At 44.7% G+C, this 25,179-nt stretch overlaps 1 protein-coding gene and 1 non-coding gene across 10 annotated transcripts in view; both read right to left on the reverse strand.

The window, feature by feature from the left end:
- PUM1 (pumilio RNA binding family member 1) overlaps positions 1-25,179 on the reverse strand; it is a 140,098-nt gene that overhangs the window by 20,289 nt on the left and 94,630 nt on the right. For 8 of the 9 annotated variants that reach the window (XM_075908743.1, XM_014579270.3, XM_006134560.4 and 5 more), the window contains 7 exons: positions 19,240-19,391; positions 13,274-13,412; positions 10,690-10,833; positions 9,214-9,510; positions 8,228-8,464; positions 1,556-1,823; positions 741-870 (listed from right to left, as the gene is read on the reverse strand). In XM_075908743.1, coding sequence (XP_075764858.1) covers positions 741-870; positions 1,556-1,823; positions 8,228-8,464; positions 9,214-9,510; positions 10,690-10,833; positions 13,274-13,412; positions 19,240-19,391 — 1,367 coding nt within the window. The remainder of the gene's footprint in view (positions 1-740; positions 871-1,555; positions 1,824-8,227; positions 8,465-9,213; positions 9,511-10,689; positions 10,834-13,273; positions 13,413-19,239; positions 19,392-25,179) is intronic. The other variant, XM_006134561.4, reaches the window with a different exon arrangement.
- LOC112547670 (small nucleolar RNA SNORD103/SNORD85) lies at positions 15,565-15,649 on the reverse strand. Its single transcript, XR_003091466.2, has one exon. It is a non-coding gene; the product is annotated as a small nucleolar RNA SNORD103/SNORD85 (small nucleolar RNA).

Raw genomic sequence — 25,179 nt, forward strand, 5'->3', positions numbered from 1 at the left:
TGTAGCTTTGATGCTTTGGAGAGCCTGTACATCAACAACAATGGGACTAAAAACAGAACTGGCAGACTAGCGGAGTGATATATTGCAAATTCAGTAGGAAAGAATTCCTACAATATGTTCTACCTTCCCTTGTCCCAGGGGTGAATGTATGGGGGCGGGGGAAATCTGGGTGACTTTAATGAGAGCTGGTCCCTTTATCCTCTTAGACCCCTTTGAAAATCCCAAACTCAATTTGCTTTCTTATTTTAACAAAATGCTCCCTCCCAACTATGTTATTAGAGACACAAGGTGTGTGAACTAAAATCTCTCCTTGAACTAACTGCTGCTGGTGAGTGAGACAAGCTTCTAAACTATACAGAGCTCTTCCTCCTCCCTCCTAACTACAGCCAAGAAGGAAGCATAGCAGCTTTAAGATGCAGTTCTCTGGAGAGGTTTGCACTTTGTTCCTAGGTATGTTACGTACGGCCAGTTTAGCAGTGCAAATACCTGCCCTTGGAAACACAGGCAGGCATGTCCTTGCAGAGGGTCTAAGCACCTCCCAATGGGAACATTTTTAAGGAGACAGCTGACACGTGGTACATTCTAAAGGCAGAAGTGCTCCAGCCTCAGGCCTGAGTCACCTCAGCAGGGAGAATGTAGCAGCATCTGGAGGGAGCTGGGTCTCTGCAGAGCTCCCCTCCAATGCCCCCAGGTTAACTCCTGTCATACAGGGATGAGCAAAGAAGGGAATGAAAACTCACTTCAAAGAACTTCTGTATGACGTAATTGCCAAACACATCGACCATCAACTGGTAAGCTGCCTGGAGGATTTCATTGAACACAAGCTGGCGCTCTGCAGGGGTGGCGCGCTCCAGTTTCAGCTGAATAAACCTAAGGAACAGGATTGGTGTGATGTTATAACTCAAAGGGCCACAATCACATACTCCCTCACTGTACTCATTCTACTAAGCCCCATGCCAAAGGAGGGGTGTAGCCATTGTTTACAGTTTAACCCTTTAAACAGTTAAAACCGTATTGTTTAAACGGTTAACCGATTAAAGGGAGAGGGCTGGGGTGGCTCTGGCAGCCCAGTCTGGCAGCCTAAGGCCGGCTGGGGGCTAACAGTGAAGGTTGGTTAACCAGTCAGCATCGTGCCTTCCGGCTAACATTTTACATCTCTCTTCCCCGTGTATTCTTGTCAAAATAAACTGAGTTTTTAGTGTCCTGGCTGGCACTGTAAGTGGCGGCATAAGCGTAAGTATCCCAAGACTCTCCCCAAGGCGCAGCAAAGCCCAGGAGACTTGCGCTTGGACAGCCCTTTGAACACTGGGAACATGAAGTGACGCTGGCACCGCAAGCAGGTGACACAGGTAATGAGAATGCTCCTATTTGCACACAAAGCACTTGGGAGCAAACTCTGACAGCAGAGTATCTACCAGGAGCATGAGAGTGAGGCAATTTGGTTGGAGTCCCGTTCCTGTGCAGTGCCCTCTCACTTCTGATGTCCCCTGCGCACCAAGCCGATCGAGAGGGGATGTCCTAAAAGTATTATGCTGGGTACAGTTTTTAATCCCACCTGGAGCCATGCTGATCCTGGGAAAACTCCATGATGTGCCCAGCAATCTCCCTGAGCTGTAGGTTGGGGTACCGGTTATTGCGGAAGTCTTCGAGCAGCCTGCTTCGGCCAGAGGGCATGACGTCCGACATCCCGTAGCGCAGGCGAGAGGAGGGGAACAGTGTGCTGCTGGGGCTGAAGAGGCTAGAGGCACTGCTGGCACTGCGGTACTTGGCTTCAGCTCCAGGGGCGGCAGAGATGTAGCGGCCACTCCCGTTTGTGAGCCCTCCTGTGGGTCACAAAAAGGAGGCTATTTCAAAGGGTAAAGGTGAGCAGCTGAATGCCTGGGCTCTCTACAGAGACGGGAGCTCCGTGTACAAGTATTTCTATGCAATCCCTGGGCTGGCCAAACTGGTTTTGCTGGCAACTCTTCGATTAGATTGGCCAAAATGTCCCAGAAAAGTTTAGCTAGCACTGTTTTTAAGCACAGTGCTTTACGCAGGCATCGTTCTATATAGCAGCACCACCTCTAGATTTCAATGGGTGAATTTGGCTTAAAACTGATAAGGACTTTGGTTGCTGAAACTCTTTAATGGAGTCTAAAAATCTGGTATGCTGTCAGTTTCCCGTCTTTCCCGTCTACATCCTCTTCTGACTTTCTGAGCCCATTCAGGGCCCACCCCGTACTTTAAAGTTCCTTGTAAGGACTATGTAGTATAGTAATATGGCCAACTGTGAAAAGGTAACATCTGTATTTACACTAATTGGAACCTTTGCTAATGCACAAGAAATTTAGCAGTTTTTGAACTTGCAAGAGTGGGGCCCATCTTGGATTGTCTTCCCGAGGACGAGCTATTTCTAGGACATTAACGAGCTCCTCGGCTGCATTAGAAGTGTTTCAGATGCGCCTGCTCCAAATCTGTCAACTTGTGTGGTTTTTGCAATTATATTTTCCTCAGGGTTTATTCTCTTCTGTTCTCAACTACCCACTCAAATAAACCAACTATTCAAAGAAATGGGAAAATTCAGCATGAGTTTAAAATGCACAAAATAAACAGATTTACTTGTTTTCTACTATTGTTTTACTCTTCTTGGTAACAGGGGCCCTACTGCTTACCTCCAAAACACGTTTTGCTGGGAAACTTTGGTGAGCAAAAATAATGCTTGAAAAGATGTTAAGCTTTTAAAAACACCACGAAATAGTGACTTCTCGGTTAGAATGGCATCTACAGTGACAGCGGGAAAGAGTTTAGGGAGCTATCCTAAATTCAGGGGCTGCATGGGTTGATGGGAAATCACTAAAAAACCCCAAACACAACCACAATTTCTCACAAAGATTCCATCAACTGTATTGAACTTGCTTAGTCCTGCCACCTGCTCAGCTTCACTGAAGACTCTTCCCCTTACTACATGGCATTGTTTCCCAATCTTTCTGGTGCCAGGGACCAGCTTGCTGCCTTCCTAAATTGTGTCAGGAAGATCTCAGGGACCAGTCATTGGAAAATACAGGATCTGGGCTCCCTCTAGTGGACAGCTGTTGCAACTCATCTTAAGTAACAAGATTTTACTACCTGGTTCAGAGAAAGCCATTCTTACCCGAGTGGAACCCAGTCTGCAAGGCCAGTATGGGGCAGAGAGGAGCACAGTGCCTAAAATATCCAATAAGGCATCTCTGAGAATGAGGGAAAGCGAGGCATGCATCTGTAGGTCTGCCCACATGAAGAGCCTTTTGCCAAGCTGGCAGATGGCCAGTGCCAGGAACAAAATTAACTGCACTTTCCCATGGAAATCAAGGAAAAGGTTTCCTGATAGGATGCCTCTCATAGGAGTCGAGTAACTGAAAATGGCCTCATTAGGCTCCCACAGCCCTGGGAAGAATCTCTGATTATTCAGCTTCTTCTGGATGGGGTAAAAATTCTCCAACCAGCAAACCAAAGGAGAGAGATTTCTCTGCCAACGGTGTAGCTCATTTGCTATGTGCATAGACACTAGCTAAGCAGCAATTCTGGGAGGAAGTGAGATGAGGGCACTGTACTTTAACAGAACTCCCTCCAAAACCTGTCCCCATGTAGGTCATTTCTCATCTGAAACGGCATCTGAGGAATAAATTGACGGGAAGATCTGAGAAATACTTCTCAGAGATGCCTGCAACAGGAATCCTACCTTGGTTGTTTTCACACTGAGTTGGGAAGCCTAAAGCTCCTCTTCATTGTATCACTCAGGACATCACAATTATTTAGGATCAGACATCCCAAAGCTAAAGTCTGCCTCAAACAGAGTCTGTGCTCACTAACAATCACCATGTTCCAGAGACGGGTGGGCTCGGGGGCCAGAAGGGATGAGTGTGAATCTCTGAAAACTGGCCACTCACCCGTGCAATAGCCAACGAGGGAACCAATGTGCTCTTCTCTCTGCTCATAATGAAACCAACCAGGAACAAGGTGCATGTGGTTACGTCTCACACAAGAGGAATTTATCAGGAGACTGTCTACACTGGGGCGGTTTGGCAACAAAAAGAGCTGTCAACATGCAAAAGTCGCCAGAATTCAAAACTGGTCAAATTGGGCTTTTTGCCTCCCACTGTCCACATTTCTTGGCCAAATGGCTAGCTCCCTGTCGACAGATTGCAAAGCATTGTGGGTAAGCATCCGACAGTGCAGTGTTGTGGAAAGGCAGAGCTGCTCTGTGAGCACTCTGTGCTGCGGAAGGTCAAAGCAGCACAGCTGTCTCTCCAGCCCTCCCCCTGCAGCAGCAGCCGGCCTGCTGCTGTGCAACTAGCAGAGCAGGCAGAACAGGAGCAGTCCAATGATTTGGTTTTTGTTTGTTCCCCAAACAGACCAGCTCACTCAGCTGTCAGATACTTCCAGGAGCTTTGAAAGAGGAGAGGTGCAGCCTGCAGGGCAGCAGAGATTACAAAACACTGAGCACAGACATCAGGGCGGTCATTGTGGGATATTGGTGGAAGCCAGTGCTCTCAACAAAACAAAAAGCATAGTCCACACTGGCTCTCTGTCGACAACAAAGGGAGGAGAAAAGACAAAAGTCTCTCGCAGCGTTGAAGTTTTTTGTAGCCCAAACTGGATGCTTTTCCCAATAAAAGTTGAATTGCAGTGTGAAAGCTCTCACTGTTTTGTCATCAGAAGGAAGGTTTTGGAAATGCAAAAGGCCAGTGCAGACAAGGCCTAAGGATTGTCAAATTGACACTGGCATGTGCTGCCAAACCAATGCAGAAGACCTGAGTGAGATAGCTCCAAAATGGTAAAGTTAACCCTCCCAGGCAAATCTTACACACAGACCACCCCTAATTTTGAATCATAAGAGTTAATGTTTCTATTTGAAAGTCCTATTCTTCTGTAGGAGAGGTTGAGAAAGGGCAAACCAGTAGAAAGCCTCACTTTTTTTTTTTTTTTTTTAAAAGACTAAAAATAAGTCATGAATTAAAACCCTTTACTTCTACTTGACAGGGCAGAGGACAAGGACAATTGCTTTGATATGCTGTTCCCGAACTGAGGTTACCACAACTGCTGATCTTTTCAAAGGGCTCAATAGGACAAGTGGGATTAGAAGGGTTCTCTGATAACAGTAAGTAGTTGTGTGAGTAACACTCTGATTTGACTTCTGGAGCCCAGAAAAAGACCAGACTTTGGCATTTCTCAGCCTTCTTTCTAGGCGCAAAGTTTCGTTCTCAGATTTGCTGTTGAACTGAGGTTGGATGTGACCTTGTGGATTTCTGCTGATAAAGTCACTCCTGATGCAGATGCAGTGTGAAAGGACCTATGGATCAGACTTGTTGTGAAGCCTAATCCAGTAAAGAAAGGGTAAAAATCCCCAGAAGAGATGTGCAGAGTCCCTTGAGGAACTGATGAGGCATTGTCTTGGTCTATTCTGAAGACCCTTGAAAAGCTTTGCAAGTGGCTCTCCAGAAATCCTGAGGCAATTCAATGGAGCTTGTATCAGACTGTCTCTGGATGCAGCATTTGCATCCAGGAGCCTAACATAGAGGTATAGAGCAAGCCAGTACCCAGCAGGGAAGGTGAACTGTCGTATGACAGGTCTTAGGGCGGTCTTGCCTCATCGAGTAGGGCAGGGGGCCTGGCTGAGGCTTGCTCAATTTGGGAGTGAAGTAAGAAGACCTGGCTCCTTGGGGTACGAGTGAACTGACTGAGGGGAGTGCAAGACGAGATTCCGTATCCCTGGCTCTGGGTAGTGGAGACATCTGAGGCGGAAGCAGCCAACCCAACACAGACTGTGCTGAACCAGTCAGATGCTCCCCACTTCAGAAGGCACCTTTCGGTTGGGTTTCTCCCGGTGCCCGCTGGAGTGTGGTGCGGGACCTGCTGTTAATCTGATGGCTGTGTTAGCCAATGGCCAGCCAGCAAGGCACTGAGCTGGTGAATTCAAGGTGCTCAGGAGCTATGCAGGAGAGGGCGCAGAGCTCTGGAGCAGCAAAGTGGCAGCTGCAACCAGGCCGCTCTAACTGTTCCTGGAAGCAGCGCTTGGGGACTGCTCTGCCTACGGGGTCTGCAGGCTGCTCCAAATGACCTGGAAGCTATTCCCAGCAGAAGGGCAGTGAAAGAAAAGCTCTCTGGGAAACGGCCAGCTGAGAGTCCCACCAGGGGAGACACTGAACCAGGGCTGGTGAGGATGTGCAGTAGCTGTCCACTAGAGGGCACCTGGATCCTGTTTAAAAAGAAAAGGCCTTTTCAAACCAAACTGCCTCAGAAGGTGCAAGGAAGGACAGGATTACCCAACAGTAATCACGGACCCATTCACAGCTCACCAGTGAGAAGTATTATCCCAGAGTCCTGAAAAGTGCCCCTAACTGCAGCAGAACATACAACACTAAAACCCATCCTCAGCAGCACAGCTTGTCTGCCCTGAGAAATTAATCCAGATTAAAGTAGGGTGTGAATTTCGAGCAGAACAGCTAGTCCTGTAACTCCCCAGCTATGACAATCGGACAGCTGAAAGAGCTGGGATGAAGCTTCCCGGTTTGTACAACACACTGTAATACAGAGTATGTCACTTCCCAGCTACAAGACCATAACCACAGCATGGCTCAGGGCACGGCTACACTACAAGCTTAGGCTGAGCTCCGATAGGTCTATGTACAGCCACTGCAGTAATTACTTCCCTTCTGTTGGTGGTGCTGACCTCACCAGGCGCACTTCCACTGACTTAAGAGTGGTGGCTGGGGAGGAAGGAGGGACTTGACAAGTCCCCCTGGCTCTTGACAGCCTGCTGGGAACACAGCAGCTGCCTGGGCTCCTGGCAGGGAGCTCCATGCATGGAGGCAGGGACCCTGGCAGCAGCCCAGCTGAGAGTGGGGAGCCCAAGCAGTGAGCTGTCAGGCTCTAGCTGGAGGCCCCCACCTGCCCCAGGGTGACAGCCCAAACTGAGAGTGGCTTTCTTGTCAATTTCATCCACCGCATCACTTTTGGGTGGGGTTGGGCACTGACAGCAGCAGGAGCCAGGCTATAGTAGAGACACCGCCAACCTGCCTTGTGTCATATGAACACAGGCATTACTTGGTGTCTGTGACTGTTAGTCCAACAATTTCCTGTCTGTTTTTGTACATTCAATGCCTACAACTCATTTCATTTCAGTCTTTTCTAGGCACCATTTTAAAAGGTTAGTTGTTTTTAATTACACTTCTTATAGAATTATTTAAGGTATATTAGAGTCCTGGTTGGTCAGGGATGTCTTCATTTAGCAATACACTAAACTAAATATCCAACTACAATTCTCCTTTGCATAGGCCACATTAATGTGAAATTTTCATCAACTGAACAATTAAACATAATACAGCAGCACACTAAGGCTTCTCCAGAAATCGCTATGTTTTGTATACAACATGAGGTTGCTGTAGAAGCTACTATTTCCTTATTCAAAAATCTTTAACAGGTTAAAGCAGGGGTGGGCAATAATTTTTGAAGTGGCCATGGGCCACTCCAGAAGGGCTGGGGCCAGGATGCTTCAGGCTTCCCCACCCACAGACCTCTTTACCTCCCCTTTCCCGCTAAGCACCCATGCCCCTGGTGTCTCCCACCCCAGGCCAATCAGAGCTAGGGGGCAGGGAAGCACGCGAAGCTTCCTCCCGCCCTGCCAGAAGCGTGTGGCGTTTCAATGCGCTGTGCTCCTGGCAGGACAGAGAAATTGGCCTGGGGGTGGGAGAACGGCAGGGTCTCTGCAGGCCGGATCAACCCGCTTGGAGAGTGGATCTGGCCCGCGGAGGCCCTTTTGCCCACCCCGGGTTAAATGATAGATTAAAGCATCTGAAAAGGTTATAGGACAAGCCTACCTGATTCCTTTTTAAAAAAAAGCAACAGTGCTTGACACTTCTATTGTGCTTTTCTTCTCGGCCCTCCAAATGCTTTAGGAGGGAAGTGGAGTGTTGCCCCCAGTTTAGAAATGAGAGAGATGGGAAATGGAGGCATCAAAACTTGCATAAAAACAGAACGAATCACTCGAAGATCTGGACTAAAACCCAGGTCTTCCACTCCCAGTTCTGAGTTCAGTCTGCCTGGCATGTGCAAGTCACTGGTCTGTCCTGAAAGTGCCACATATGGGTGACATCCACACTGTGCTCATCTTCCCTAAATACTGACACAGTAATTTAATTCTCAGCATGGCAAGAGAGATCACAGTAATCTACCATGGCAACTATCTCCCTGTTGGGATAACATCCCTTACCCAGGTTTAAGCTCGAAGAGGATCCATGTGAAGATAAGGAAGGTGGTGGAGTCTGAGAATGGCCAGGTCCTTGACTGGGAAGGGGCATACCAACAGGTCCAGGAGAGGAGGAAAAGCCAAGGCCGTTATAAAAACTGTGTCCAATAGGTGTCAAACTGCTGGATGTCCTCTTGTACAGGTCACTGCTCCCTGTCAGGGAGTCTCGACGGGAGCCACTGCCAGTGTTTGAGTTTGCAACTGAAATGGGAGAGAATACAATGAAATGACATTTATAAGCCGTTCAGGGTAATGGGAGTTTTGAGAAGTGTGTAAGAAACAGACTCATGCACTGGTATCCGCTGTAACTGCTGGGCAAAGAGCTCCTCTTTTTGTTCATTAGCAGGAATTGGGTATATGCATCCCCTGCCACAACCACTCTCCAGAACTATTTCCATCAATGCCCAGGGGCTGCTTGGCCCTATGCCCTGTTTGTTTAATAGAATTTGTTGCTCTAGTGTCTCTAACACATGACTCATGAAAACAGACTTGACTTAGAAAACTACTGATGGCTCAACAATGCAGCTTGCTCAGCCTCAGATGAAGAGGGGAAGCGTCCCCTCGAATGAGCTATTCCAACCCTCAGGCAAAGATGGGCTGTAGATGCCCTGCTCAGGCAGGAGACACCAGCCTCAAGGGCAACGGGATGAAGAACCACCTCCCACAAACAGCATCCCACAGCATTAAGAAAGGAATTGCCAGACTGGAGTAGATCAAGCCTCCTTCTAGCTCTCACTCCTTTTTCCTGACGTTTCAGAGGAAGTTAAAAACTCCACGAACACACAAGTAGAGCCAGTCTAATAGGGCAAATTTCTGTCTAGCCTAGATGGTCACGTTGGCATAAGCCCTAAATTACAAGGACTGCACCAGCCTGGGTCTTCTATAATCGATCACTCCACAAGCATGGCCAGCTGTGTTCTGAGCTCTTCCCTCTCGCCCAACAGACCTACCTGCTGTTCCAAAACCACCCAGCGCAGATCCCAGCGTGGCGCCAAGAGAGCTGCTGCTTCCAAAACCAAGGGAAGTGTTGGCGGCCTGGGCGGAGCCCTGAGAGAAGAGCGAGCTGCTCTGGGAATTGCTGCTCAGAGAGTTGTTGCCATAAAACGAGCTGGATGCCAGGTTGTTGGTGGGCTGCTGCTGGGGTTGGGGCTGAGGCTGCTGGGTTCCTAAAGGGCGAAATGGTCCATTTGTTGTTCCTGCCAGACCACCAGCTGCACCATTGGCTGAAGCTGCAGCTGCTGCAACCGCTGTAGAAAAGCAATTAACAATACAGTCTAATACAATCCATCTTGGGGCTTAGCAGTAGGTCCCATTTTTTTTTTTTAACCACTGATTTTAACTACTCTACTCTCAAAGTGACATTCACCTCTGTGCAGAGAGTCAGCACAATGTATAGGCACCTTCCACGTAAGCAGCTCGTAGTGCTGCACAGGCCTTGTGCTGATCTTCTGCCTCCTGTTACACAACTATGGGGTTGTGATCTCTTCAGTTATGCTACCAACACGGAACATTTCTTTTTTCCAGATTGCTTGTATCTTGCTCATTTGCTGGCCTACTACAATATCTCCTCATAGCTGTGACAGCTGGTCACTATTTGGTTGTCTTTTTCAAGATAATCACCATTTGTGGCGAGTTAAGCAAGAGGTAGCCAAAAGCAGACATGAGCTGCTTCCAAGCTAAGATTTAAAGGGATAACTGCCAGCTTGAATTTAATTTAAATTTTGTAAAAACTGAAGCCAACAGAAATATGTCCAGCCAATTAAAAACATCCAATAAAAAAATTTAAAAAACAACACTCGCGGAGATGCCTGAATCTGAAAACAAAGTCCTAAGGATCTGATAGTCAAAGGGACTTTGCTCTTTAATAATCTAAGGTATTATTACACTAGCTAAGGTTGGTAACACAATAATAATGTTGACAGTTTCCTTTAGAAAGGAGCTTTTATATTTTATCATTAGGGAATGTTTCCTTCCACTCTCCAATCATTTAAAAGTGGCTGAATGTATTTGGCTCCAACTTCGCCTCAGTGCCCCTCAAAAAATCCTAATACCTCCCCTCCCTCCCCCCCCCACACACAGAGAGAAATCCAAAAAGCACAAGCCTGGGAAATTTCATTCCAAACAGGTGTGTTAGGAGCATGGTAAAACAATTCTAATGGAAATGGTCTCAAAATCTTCATTTAAGTAGGTGCCACCAGATACAATTGATGACCCGGGAATTCTGCCAAGTGGTACAAAATCTATTCTATGCCCACTCTTCAGTTATGTATTTTGAGGCTCAGCCCAGAGAAAGTTCTCAGCAGCAATCCCTGTAGTGGTTCTCAGGGAGGCCAAGTGTGTCATTGCCAGCAAGCCACAGAATCGTCCCTTCTTCCGCATGGACAGGACAGACGTCACACACACGTTTCTCGCTACTTGGAACTTACCTGCTTGTGCTGCTGAGGAACTGATGATGACAGGAGCAGGGGCCACCAGGCGCACAGGGGCCCCCAAGCCATTCCTAGCCCCAGCATTCACCACCAGGGCGCCTGTTTGGTCATAGTACGCAGCAGGAGCTAGCACAGGATAACCTAAGAATACAGGGATAAATTAACATCTACAACTGGGCCTTCTACCAGCAGGAGCCATCGATGCTTCAGGATTATTGTTCCCAGACAGATGTAAATAGGTCAAAAACTTCATAAATTCTGCGTCTCAGAGCACGCCTGCCACTGCACATGCACACTCTAAAGTGCCACGTAGGCACAAAAGAAGTCCTTCCAGCACTGCTTATTCCCCTTCCCTTACAGCAATAAGCTACACAGGTATACAGTAGGGATGTCAGTGCGTAGTCAACTACATGATTAACCGATAAGGCTTAGCTTATTGGTTAATCTTGTCGACTACATGCACCCACCCGCTCTTGTTGCCTCTGTATCAAAGGCAGCAGGGGGGCTGGGAGCAGGAGCCGGTGCCCATGAGGAGCTGGCTTTAAGCAGGCTCCCCACAAGCACCAGATCCACCTGCCCCCAACCCCTGCACTGCTGCCTGTTACACAGAGGGTATGGTGGGCCAGCTTTCAAGCAGGCTCCCCGCATGTGCCAGCTCCGCAGACCTGCCTGCAACCCCCCTCCCACTGCTGCCTCTATCAGAACAGAAGCTGGTTCGCAGCAGCAGCCCCTGGGGGAGGGAGGGGTCCGAGCTCCCTGCGGACAGGAGCTGCTGCCGTGGACCAGCCTCTGTCCACAGGGAGCTCGAACCCCCCGCTAACAGGGGCACAAGGCGGCAAGCAGCTGGTCCACATGGGGAACTGGTTTTTAAATTGGCTCTTCCCCTGGTGGACTGGCTCCCGCCTGCCACGCTGAGCTGCCGCCTCTGATACAGAGGCAGCAACGTGAGGTGGCAGGGGCTCCCCAGGAATGGGGCCAGGAGCACACTGGCTGCCAGCCCCACTCCTGGGGACTATCAAACAGTTGTGTAATTGCTAAGATTGCATGCGGTTACACGACTATTCAATTACACAATAGCTGACATCCCTTTCATACCAATATCACTGTGTCCACACTGGCGATCAAGGGAGCAACTCTGCCACTTTAAATACACCAGTAGCTCTCAACTTACTTACCATTGTGGGCTGAAGGGGCTGGGTGGCAGGGCACTTGGCCCACATACAGCTGAGTTGGGCCACAGCTGTTTGCTAATAGGGACGCTAGTTGAGAACCGCTGATGTGTGCACACACAAACACTAAATTATAAAGCTTGACTGGTGGCTGCTGATGCAAATCAAACACACCTTGTAACAAGCATGTTATCTTTCACTCTTTAATCAAAATAAAGCCTTCTACAGATACACTCCCAGTCATGTGAAGGCCTACACCCATACAGAATTCCCTAGTACAAGACTTCAGACTGAAATGCTACAGAACATTCATTTAATGCAGGGGCGGGAAACCTAAGGCCCAGGGTTGCCTGGATCTGGTCCCTGAGGCTCGGGGCTCCCTCCAGCATTTGGGAGTCCAGCCCCACTCCCCTGTACAGGGTTGGAGCACACAAAATCTACTCGCCTGGGCCCCCCAAGGTTCTGGTGTGGAAGGGGAATGTGGAGAATGTCTCTCCTTCTCAGTTGGGGGCTGCCTCGGTGAGGGGTTTTTTGGTGGTAGGTTTTTTTTTTTTTGCACTTCTCACTTGTGTGTGGCCCTGAGCCAAAAAAGGCCCCCCAGTCCTGATTTAATCGAATTCTGAGCACCACCACACGCTTACATCCTTTTAACATGTCAATAATGGCCTGTGTACTTTACACAGTAGAATACAATACTGAAATTTATAACCCAAGAGCTTGTTACAATCTTGCAGGCCACAGCTAATAGACTGGGAGCTCGTATTTTGCAGCCCTCCATGTTCTTGACAGTGAGGAACCTGTATGTACCTCCATGTGAACAGTTATTGGGGAGTGACCATGTGGGGTACTGAGGAAAAAAGGTGTCAACTTAGCCAGGCTCCACAAAAGGCCAATATAGTGAAAAATTAAATTCTCAGCAATTTGGGAGCGTCCTTATTAGCTTCCAATGCATAAATAAAAACTGTGCATTGGAGCCTCTGACAAACCACATTACACAACTTAATTTATAATTTTTTGTTTTAAGCCTCTACCATCTACACAACATCTGGGCATTAGCCACATGAGGGTGAAATCCTAGGTCCATTAAAGTGCATGACAGGGTATTGCAACTGACTTTCATGTGGCCAGGATTTCACCCAAGGCAAAGATCCATAAAGATACAATAAAGACCCAAATCTTGAATTGCAACAGAAGTCATGAATTTTTTGAAACTCCCCAACTACTGAATGTATTCTCTTCTGACTTCACAGAAAATTGAACTGTACCCTAAGAAAGTAAAGCAGTACAGGAGTTAACGTGTATTTTTTCACAAGCAATTTAAACTGTCTGACAGCATAGTTGGTTCAAAGAAAAATCGTGGTGGTCTATCTAGTGCACATAGTAGCTTAACTGGAGTTGACAAGAGACCATACCTGGCATCCCTGCTGCCAGGCCTTGTCCAAAAGCAAGAGCAGAGTTCACTGCTGCAGCTGCCACAAGTGGATCAGTCTGCTGTCCCTGCTGGTTTTGATTTGGGGTCAAAGGACGCTGACTAGCTCCTCCACGGAGAACCTGAGCGAGAAAAAAAGATTGTTTACTAGTCTGTCTGCTTTGAGACCGGCATACAAGTCAAAATAACTGAAAACATTTCTATATAAACTTTCACAAACAGTCAAGCTAAGTGCTGTAGGCAGTGTTGTAGCCATGGATACAGCAAAGGACATCAGAAAAACCAATAGGCAATATTTTTTATTGGACCAACTTCTGTCAGAGACAAGCTGTCACTAAAGCTTTCAGATCACCTATAGAACCACCCCATTCATGCTCAAAGCTTGCCTCTGTCAACAACAGAAGTTGATCCAATAAAAGATATTACCTCACCCACCTTGTGTCTCTAGTTAAGAGTACAACCTCCAAATTGGCATGAGATGTGTGACTTCTTCTCAGTTACAAATCCTTATACACACTGAGGTGTTACATTCACAAGACTTGATGTTAAAAGGGTACAAATGCCTAAAGATGCCCCTATCAAATTTACTGGGGTGACCTGGAAAAATTTCACCCTCTGACCTTTTCATTCCTGTTCACATACATCTCTGACATCCAACATTTTAAACAAATCTTTAAGAGTCACTGCCCCCGGGAAAGGATGGTTACTGGTATTTATTCTCCTGAAGATAACACATATGGCTACTGAGGTACATAAAAACTACACTTAAATCCTACCACCTTCAGCAAAAATGATTATATACTTGGTTTAGTTCCTATAGTTTAGTCAGACAAGGTGGCTTGAATTGATTTTTTTCCCCCATCTGTGAAACAAAGACCCCTTAAATAACAAGATCACACAATGTCTTTTAAATGTTGCCCTTGCGGTTAAAGCACCTGATACACTGATGCTCTGTGGTTTATCTGTTAAAAATCGACTATGCAAATTGTAACAAAGTGTGCACCCACTTGTGAGTTTTCAGCTTATTAAAAGCCGTCACTTGGTGCCACACACATTCCAGACATTTTACAATAACAGATTACACAGAAAGATATTAGAAACTAATAATTACTTAATGAACCAACAGAGAGAAGAGAGAGTTAACAAATTTTCATGACACATCTCCAATTTCAACAGCTGCAGTGATCTCATAGAACCATAGAGCTGGAAGAGACCTCAGAAGGCCATCAAGACCAGCCCCCTGCTCTTGCCAGGACCAATCCCAACTAAATCAACCCAGCCAGGGCTTTGTCAAGCTGAGACTTAAACACCTCTCGGGATAGAGACTCCACTACTTCCCTAGGTAACCCATTCCAGTGCTTCACCACTCTCCTAGTGAAATAGTTTTTCTAATATCCAACCTGGACCTCTCCCACCACAACTTGAGACCATTGCTCCTTGTTCTGCCATCTGTCACTACTGAGAACAGCCTTTCTCCATCCTCTTTGGAACCTCCCTTCAGGAAGTTGAAGGCTGCTCTCAAATCCCCCCTCACTCTTCGCTTCTGCAGACTAAACAGACCCAACTCCTTCAGCCTCTCCTCATAGGTCATACGCTCCAGCCCCCTAATCATTTTGGTTGCCCTCCGCTGGATCCTCTCCAATGTGTCCACATCCTTTTTGAAGTGGGGGCCGCAGAACTGGACACAATACTCCAGACGTGGCCTCACCAGAGCTGAATAAAGGGGAATAATGACATCTCTGGATCTGCTGGCAATGCTCCTCTTAATGCAACCTAATATGCCATTAGCCTTCTTGGCTACAAGGGCACACTGTTGACTCATATCCAGCTTCTCATGCACTGTAACCCCCAGGTCCTTTTCTGCAGAACTACTACTTAACGGGTTGGTCCCCAGCCTGTAACTATGCTTGGGATTCTTCCGTCCCAAGTGCAGGACTCTGCACTTGTCCTTGTTGAACCTCATCAGATTTCTTGTGGCCCAATCCTCTAATTTGTCAAAGTCACTCTGGACCCTATCTCTGCCCTCGAGTGCATCTACCTCTCCCCCTAGCTTAGCGTAATTTGCTGAGGGTACAATCCATCCCCTCATCAAGGCCCAGAACCGAACCTTGGGGCATGCACAATGCTGGTGCAAAGGACTGAATATGGATAATGGAAGAGGTGTCACAGGAAGTGAAATACTTCTATTTTTATGAATCCACCCTCCCTTTTCCACCATCCTAAGCACCAAAGAGAAAATGTCCATATACATAATTCTAGTAGGTTTCCAAAAGTGCTGGCTCAGCTCTTCGAGTACTTCGCAAAGTTCTCATTAGCGAACAGTGCTCTCAGTGAGGGCAAGTGTGTCGTCATCACCAGACTTTTGAAAGCCGCTGAAGTGCAAGGGAATGAGCGCAAGACCGTTATTTGAAAATGAAAATCTCTTCTGAAAAACCACAGCAACATGTGAGGGTCACTTCTTCCAAGGGAGTATCTGGGAGGGTTTCCCTCAGAAATGCAGTCTGCCTCACTGGGAAGAAATGTTTGCATTCAAAATACGTACACACTTGTACATCTAAAGCACTTTGTCCACTCTGGGGGCTGTAAAAATAGTGGAAGATACCATACGTTAGATATAGAATAGATGGGTTTTGAACCAACCTACAGTTACTGCAGAAATCATTTCAGCACATAACTTCCATATAGAGCTCAGCCCAACGGTGAATGCATACCTCAAGTGGCATGTCTATTATACATAGCTGCTTCTGCTTTACCTGCACACGTATTCCTTGGTGTAAATGTGGAAGCTCAATTCAATCTGCATATGCTGGTGACTTGGCAGAGGTGGCGGTTTGAAGACTAACTTTGTCAGCAGTCATATGGTCTCTTTCTGATTATTTGTCCAGAATCAAATTATTGCTTAATTTTATCTGGAAGGGCTTTAAGATGGTACAGAGCATTCATTTCTGATTCTAGCAGTTCTAGAAACAGCAGCTGTTAAGTCCAGTTACGAGCTATATCGTGGGGAAGATATGTAGAAAGAGCATGTAAGGTCTGGTATCTCACAACCTGCAAGTGCTAGAAATCAGAAGCTTTATAGCACTGCAAAGATGGCACCTCTGGGATTTCCAGCAGTATGACAGATTTATGCTGTTTCTAGCCCTGAAGTATCATAAGAGACAGTCTGTTACAACTATGTGCAGCCTGAGTTGGTGCTTAGTTCAGAACTAACGCTGAAATCATTATAGCAGGCTCAAACCACAATGACTTCTAACTTGCAATCTCTGGAGATGCACAGAAGTTTCAGGTAAATAAATGTGAGGCTGACGCACAGCTTGAAATTCATCTTAGCATGCATTTTTGAGGCATAAAACAAGGGGGCAGAGATTCATGTCCCAATGGCAGTGATGACTACAAAGGAACTATGGTGCCACCAGAAGCCCTTTTATCGTCATCTTGAGCTGGGAGAGTTTAGCAACGACGGAACAATTTTAAATTTGTTATAACATCATTCTGGAAGTGACTTCTGAAACAGAAAATACTGAGTTGAATATTAAGCTAACTCTTTGGGGCTTCCGTACAATTGTAGACCACTTCCAATGCTCTTCACTTCACTACAATGAAAAACCACCTTAAGTGACAATTTAATTTAACTATCATTCCACATCACATTAGATCAGTACTTTGACTCATTTTCATCTATCACTCTCACCTGCTTGTAAGAGACTACTTTCACACTCACCTCATCTGTGTCTAATAAAGGTTGTTACTATTAAGAAATATTCATTTTAAAGCACTAGTGTGTACTTCACATTCATAACTTAGCTAATTTAGGAAGAGTTCTTAAAATGGTCTAATTCTCTTTATGGTTCAAGTCCTGCTGTATTAAAAATTGGTGTTAATGGGCATTTTTATGACAAATTATTTGTAATACTGGAACAAAACAATGATCCAACTACTTGAGAATCCTCTCTCCGACAAGGATCAAGTCATAATTGCTTCAGAGAAGATATAAGCATTATGCATCTTATTTGCAGTATTACAATGGGGAAATTTCTTCTGATCCCAACTGATGATTCACTCGCTAATTCATCCCCATTACTGTTGTGCTTAGTTCTATGAACACTGGTTAAATCACAAAATCATCTGCCTCAATATTGTCCTGCAGTAGAATTTCGGGCTAATTTTATGCTGGTGTAAAAAAAATTATTTCATTTTATTCATTTTGAACTTTAGCTTAAATTAACTCATTTTCAAAGTGAATCAAATGAAATTGAATTAAGGTCACTTTGACTCTGATTAACAAAGTCCATAGGGGTTCAATGTGGTGTAACTAAACTATTTTTTGAGTGCCCTTGTGCAGACAAGCCCTTAGAGTCATCATAAATACTTATAATAAACCTAAGGGATCCAGATGGTTATATGACTTATCTGAACTCTCCTACACTTCTAAGGAGGATTTGAAGCTCTTAAACACCATCATAAGAAAGGAATGGAACACACAAAAAGTCAAGTTTAGGGAATACCACGTTTGTGAAACATATGGGATAAGTAAGGATAAGATTAAGCCATGGGGAGCATAGATTCCATGGCTTTCAGAGATCTTTGAGACATTTTCCTCTCCAGCTCCAGACACTGAGAGGAGACCCCAAACCTCTGAGCTTCTGGGGCTGCAGTGGAGGCCCCTGGAGCTGTTGTCTGTTGCAGCAGTGGGTGCTGGACTCTCCTCTCCCTCCCAGCCTGCCGTGGGGCTTAGGATCCCTTCCCTCTCATTTGGGCTGGTCATCTCCTGGTTAGTGCCTCTCCCACCCTCCATTATTTTCAGTGAAAGTCAGACAGTTCATGAGCTTCCGTTTATTTTAGTTTATTGCCCATGGCTTGTCCATTACTTTACTACAAAAAAAGGTGACAAAATCTTAACTAAGATTTACGCTAAGCCAAATGAGCTCTTCCTTTGTGCCCAGGTACTGCATGCATATGAACTGCAGAGGATTTACAAGCCTGGCAAACTTCACCATTGGCAGCAAAAGCACCTTGGTTTGCAGTGTTAATGCCAGCTGAGAATGTGAGGAAGAAGGAGAAAAGCAACTTTAAAGCTCTTTTGCCTCAGAACTGGGAAATGGAAATGTTAGTACATTTGCTTGTTTTCTAAACCTTACAGGGAACGAAGGGAAAACGGGCGGACAGTTATTACACAAACTTAAGAATATTAGTTTTTTTAAAATTGGGCAAATGTTAAAGCAATCTGTGTTTGCACAGGAAGAAAGCTTGTCCTTCCTTCTCAAATACAAATTGGGAAACGCATCAGCATGGAAAAAATGAGTTTAGGTTAAGCTGCTTCCATTATATTAAAACTGTTACAGCTTCAGATAGTCAACAGAACTTGGTTACAGTATTATCATGTAATGGAAACATCTTATTCCCAATGCAGTTTTTTTTTTTTTTTTTTTTAACACAAATCTCATCAAACCTGCTTCTCATAATTTTAATTCTTATTAATGTGGTTTTTTTTGGTTGGAACATAGACACTTTTAAAAAATTATCTTGCTTATACTTGCCAACAGCTTCCTCACTAATCCCCTTTGTGTGGTGGAAGTGAAACAAGAACTAACACTTCTATGCTACTGTTCTACTAGTTACAACTTCTAACATGTGGTTAGCCAGATAGATGAAGCAGCAAAAAGCTATTTTTCAAGTTTCCTTCTTTCACTTTTGACTGGTCTGTTTGGCACGTTATATTCTGCCAGAACTGACGCACGCAGGAAGTTCCAAACATGGAAAGAATAGTGTGATCCCAATAGTTAGCTTATAGGTAATAGTCTCTCCTCTGTTTTAAAGAGCAAGGTCTTTTGAACCAACTGCATCATATGTATGTTCAAGTTTTGTCATAAGAAAGAGCAATTATTAACACATGAGCATACTTATATAAATCCCAGGTGCCAACTGTACCTGCAAAACGCCACCACTCACCTGTTGTTGTCCCTGTTGGGTCTGTTGAGTGGTTTGCTGATTTGCTGAGTTAGTTGCAGCAGCTGCTGCTGCGGCTTGCTGTTGGAAGAGACTGGCAGGATAAACTCCCCAGGGAGTAACTCCATAATACTGATGAGGGACAACCGCAGGGCCTGAAATGTCAAAGGAGAATTCAGTCAACTTCTGTAATAAACAAGACCTGCTCAGCAGTGAACTGCCACCAAAAACACCTACACACATCAGGCCTGATTCAAAGTCTATTTTAAAGTTGATCGCAAAGGATTTTAAAACCACTGGGCTCAGGAGTGTAGTTCAGGGTAAATGGAGTTTACCTGATTTGCATTTGGAGAATATGGCATTTAGTTGAGGTTAGTTGCCCAGTTCTTGTTTAACTACTACACCATTAATTGGCCTCTGCCTATTTTTTCTTCTATCAAAACATACAAATAGGGCCTGAAAGTTTTTTCTTCTGCTTGGTTTTTGCTTTATATACACCAGGCACATCAATGTTTAGCTGGACTTCCAAGTGAACTCCAAGGCCACAATTGAAGATGTCAAAATAACCAGCCCGTTATTTCAAAATAATAGGCTTGGTAGTGCGGACACTCTGCTTATTTCGAAATAAGAGGAGTTACTTCGAAATAACTCCCTAACGTAGACCAGGGCCTAGTTACATTTTTTCAGGTTTTACAGGTTTTCAGGAGAGAATATTACCTATAAGCTAACTATTGACAAAAAGCTGATTCTGCTCTCAAGATTCCTTTGGCATGTCATTTATTTCTCCAGCCACCTGGGAGAGTTCTCTAAACTAGGAAACACCCAAATTCAATGCAAAAACAAGCAGAATTAAAAACAAAAACAGTACAGGCCTTTCAGGCTTTTTTATATACCACATAAACAGTAAATCTGGGGTCTCAAACTCATAGTCGAAAAGCTGTCTGTGGTCTCGGGCAATTCGCAATCTGGCTCAGGAGACTGAGAGAAGGGGGGGGGATCGGCACCCCTCCCCACCACCAACCCTCTCCCACATTGCATCCTGTTCCAGAAGGAGAGGGCCTCGGGCAGCAGCAGCGGAATGTGCAGGGGAGTGGGGTGGCGGTGCTGTGCTGCTGCCAACTCATGCCAGCCCCCACCCCCAGTAATCTCCCTCAAAGCCACATCCCTCAGGGGACAGGGTGCAATGGGGGAGGGGGAGAGGGGAAGGAGCAGGGCTTGGGGGATGGGTACTAGCACACACATTCCTGAAATAATAGAAGGATAAAAGGGCCCAGATCCCATTTTTCCATGCTTTATACCATATTTCAGAGAATATGTTTTTTCATAAATGATAATTGAGAGTTTTCATGTGGGGTGTTTCAAATTCCAAACCTCTCAGTTATTTTATACAAGGCCTGGCTTAGCCTTAGTTTTCCATCTGAGTGCAGTCAGAGAAATGTGTATGCTGCACTAACTGGTACAATATATCCCATCTAATACAATAACATGGGGAAGCAATACCAATTTTATGTCTGCTAGTCTTTTGGAGTGAGCAGCAAAAGGTTAACAAAAATCTTCTAATTTCTACTTTTTTCAAAACCAATGCAAAATCTACTTGAGGGGTACATTACTGTTTGCAGTGAAAATGACTTTAAACTGGATGCCTGAATGAGATACAACACTAAATTTTACATCATACATACAGGATGGTGTCCCTAGCGTCTGTTTCTCAGAAGCTGAGAATGGGCGACAGGGGATGGATCACTTGATTACCTGTTCTGTTCATTCCCTCTGGGGCATCTGGCATTGGCCACTGTCGAAAGACAGAATACTGGGCTAGATGGACCTTTGGTCTGACCCAATATGGCTGTTCTTATCTGCGCTCTACAGTGTAGCAGACGGGTGTACAGACAGATACTTTTGTCAAGGTCCAAAGGTATAGTCAAAGTCCAGATTCCAGAGAAAACAGCAATATAACAATACCAGTAAGCAATAAAAAGATTTCAGTCTGTTCAAAATCATATAACAGTCCAAATTTGGCCTGTAGCCAGCCCACTGTCTACCTCAGCTGAGACTGTGAAACGGACAAGCAGTGCATTCCTACGTGGCGCATTAGTGGATCTGATGAGAGTTCAAATGCAAAATGCCGCAATTTAAAACAAATTTTTGTCTGTCACAGATCATTAAAATATATGCAAATGATGGAAATTTAACAAAGATGTGAATGAAGAGAAGATGGGTCTCTGCATCAAAGAAAAGGAATTCCAAGCGTAAGTGTAGCACAGAAGAGGGAAGGAAGACAAAGAGGAGGATATCAATGAGGCCATTAAACCGGAGGCCCAACAATTATAACTCCTTGCCTCAAAAAACAAACAAAAAACCCCCCAAAAACCCACCCTAACTGTTGAAAGCAAGTTCCAAAGGGGTCGTCATGTGAGTCTGTATCTGCAAACACAACCAGGAGTCCTGGGGCATCTTAGAGACTAACAGATTTATTTGGGCTTTGCCAGGGACATGGAAATGCAGGCTGAAAGTAAGACATTGGGCTCAGAATGCTGTGAAATTGGTACCAACTGCTGTGCTGCAGGTGCACCACCTGAATTATGCTGCAAGATGGTGAAATTCAGCAACACCATTACACTGATGGTGGCACTCATCGGTCTTACTGTGACATCCTTATCAAATCATTTTAAATTTGTCTGTCTACATAGGATGTGTGTACCACCGGTCACTAAAGTATCTAAACACTCTGCCATCACAGCACTTTTGCATGGTAAAAAAAAAATCACCCGATGAACAACCTGGCTGCCAGTGCCAGAGGATAAATCAGGGTGAGCAAAGATCTGTTCCCATCAAAATCAGTTTGTTTTGCACATTAAAATACACACTCATGCTCTGTGCCAGAACTCCATTAAAGGTGAGAAAAGTGAGTATATTTCCAACTCAACAGATCTGCTCCCAGGCAACATCAGCTTATTTTACATATTCAAATATCTTTTAGTCCAATTATCATTGCACAAGAATACCGAAGCACAGCCCATCTTCATGTAAGCAACAAAGGTGCTTAAATGAAAATGCACCAGTGCCTGCTGGAATCTAATCAAAGCTTGCTGGGGCCTGTAGTTCTTGCAGGCCACACTTCTATACTGCAAGCAGGGTAGCTGCCAGCATTCTGGCACGTTGCCATGACAACTTTCATTTGGACAAAAGAGCAGAAATCTCTATTCCAAACCAAAAGAAGTCCGGTTTATATTACTCTGAGCTCTAACTACTGTGCACATATGGTCTGGACTCTCTTACTCAGCTAGAGTAACTACACCTTTCGGTGTAAAAAAGGGAAAGGTTATTGAAGTCTGCAGTCAGCTCTTTTAAACAAGGCACTCAGCGTTCTGCAAGTCTGGCTTCCGTGTGTCTGAGCACATGGTGAGGTTCTCATTCCCAAGCAGCTCTCTCACTTAGGGCAAGCATGTCACCACAACCAGAGCTATAAAACTGGTAGTTATTCTTTTTATTTTCAAAAGACTAACAGAGCTTTACACTTACGAAAGGTCTCCTATAAAAGGAAGAACATCCCAGTGAATTTGAAGTCAATACTTCTACTGTGCGCCACACAGTTTATGTATATCCAATTTCTTTCAGCATGTACACACTTTAAGAAATACAACTAAGCTGAACAGCAAATGTGGTCAAAAGGTAAAAATGGTTCCCGTCAACATCAGTGTTACCACCTCATCTGTACGGGTCATTATAAAAATCATACCATTCATGTGAATCAGAGTATGAGGACTCACACTCAATGGGGGACTTCGCAGATACCCATTGGGAAAATAATACAACAGAAGACAGATTATCCAACAAGTTCCTGAAATGTACTGGGGACTGCTTTTTGTTCCCGAAGGTGGAGAAATCCACTATGGGAGAGGCTGTGGTAGATTTGATTTTGACATAAGTAGTGATTGAGAATTAGAAAGTGGAAGGCAGCTTGGGTGAAAGTGATCATGAAATTGTAAGATCATGAATGGTGGGAAAACGGCACAACAAAGATGATGGTTTTAAGATGACAGACTTTAGCAAACGTAGGGAGCTGGTAGACAAGAGCTCATGGGAAGCAAGTCTAAGGGGAAAAAATAGTTCAAGGGCACAAGATCAACTATCCCACTGCACAGAAAAGATAGAAAGGATTATTAAAACCACACATCACTTAACCAGGAGATCTGAATGATCTGAAACTCAAGATAGAGTCCAACAAACAGTGGAAACTAGTTCAAATAATAAAAGACAAATAAGCATGGGAGGGATACAATTAGAATGGCCAGGGTACAAAATATGATTAAACTAGAGACAAAAGGATAACAAAAATACATTCTACAAATACATTAGAAGCAGGAGGAAGATCAAGGACAAGTGAGGCCATCAAGGAGTCATTAACAGAAAACGTGGAAATGCCAGACAAGCTGAACTTTTTGTTTCACTTTTCACCAAAAAGCTTAGTAGTGACTGGATATCCAACATAGTGAATGCTCTGAAAGTGATGTAGTATCTGAAGCTAAAACAAGGACAGAACAAGTTAAAAATTACTTAGACAATTTAGATATCTTCAAGTCTCTAGGGCCTGATGAAGTACATGCTACAATACTCAAGTAGATGACTGAGGAAGTATCTGAGCCATTAGAAATTATCTTCTATAAGTCATGGACAATGAGAGGGTCCAGAGGACAGGAAAAGGGTAAATACAGAGATAATCTATTAAAAGGGGAATAAGGACAACCCAGGAATTACAGATCAATCAGCTTAATTTCAGTATCTGGAAAGATAATGGAGGAAATAATTAAGTAAATAATTTACAAACAAGTAAAAATAATAAGCTGGTAAGTAAAAACTGACCTGCATTTGTCAAGAACAAATTGTGTCAAACCAACCTGGTAGCTTTCTTTGACCAGGTAACAAGCCTTGTGGATGGAGGGAAGTGGTAAATGTGAGTCTGTATCACTTGCCCTTCTCATAAATGAACCAGAGAAACACAACTTGGATGCATAACTGATTGGAAAACCTTTCCTGGAGATAGTTATCAATGTCAAACTAGAAGGGCATATCAAGTGGAGTGCCATGGGGACTGGGCCTGCGTGTAGTCTGGTTCAATATCTTCGTTGATTATTTAGATAATGGTATAGAGAGTACACTTAGGAAGTGTGCAGGTGATACTAAGCTGTGAAGGGCTGCCAATGTTTTGGAGGATAAGGTTACATTTCAATTTAATCTGGACAAGTTAGTGAAATGGTCTGAAATAAACATTATGAAATTCAATAAATGCAAACTACTCCACTTAGGAAGGAACAAACAGTTGTACATATATAAAATGGAAAATGACTAGCTAGAAAGAATACTATGGGACTGGAACATGGAGGATCCTAGTGGTTCACACGCTAAATATGAGTCGACTGTGTTACACTGTTGGGGAAAAAAGCAAAAAACATTCTAGGATGTATCAGCAAGAACTGTGTAAGCAAGAAAAGATGCAAGTCTTCCACTCTACTCTGCACTAATTAGGCCTCAAGCGCACTAGTGTGTCCAGTTCTGGGCACCATATTTCAGGGAAGATATGGACAAACTGGAGAAAGTCCAGAGGAAAGTAACAAAAATATCGAAAGATCTAGAAAAACATGGCCTATGAGGAAAGATTTAAAGAACCAAGTTAGTATAATCTACAGAAGAGAAAACTGAGTGGGGACATACATTTTCAGGTACATAAAAGGTTCTTTACATGAAGGAAGGAGAGAAATTGTTCTCGTTAGCTTCTGACGATAAGACAAGCAACAATGGACTTTAATTGCTACAAGGAAGGTTTAGGTTGGACATTAGGAAAGGGGTATTTGATTAGCCACGTGAAAGAACTGCTTAGGGAGACTGTGGAATTCTCCATCAATGGAGTTTTTAAGAGCAAGTTAGACAATCACCTGTCAGACA

This window comes from Pelodiscus sinensis, chromosome 25 (assembly GCF_049634645.1).
Source record: "Pelodiscus sinensis isolate JC-2024 chromosome 25, ASM4963464v1, whole genome shotgun sequence".
Lineage (NCBI taxonomy): Eukaryota > Metazoa > Chordata > Testudines > Trionychidae > Pelodiscus > Pelodiscus sinensis.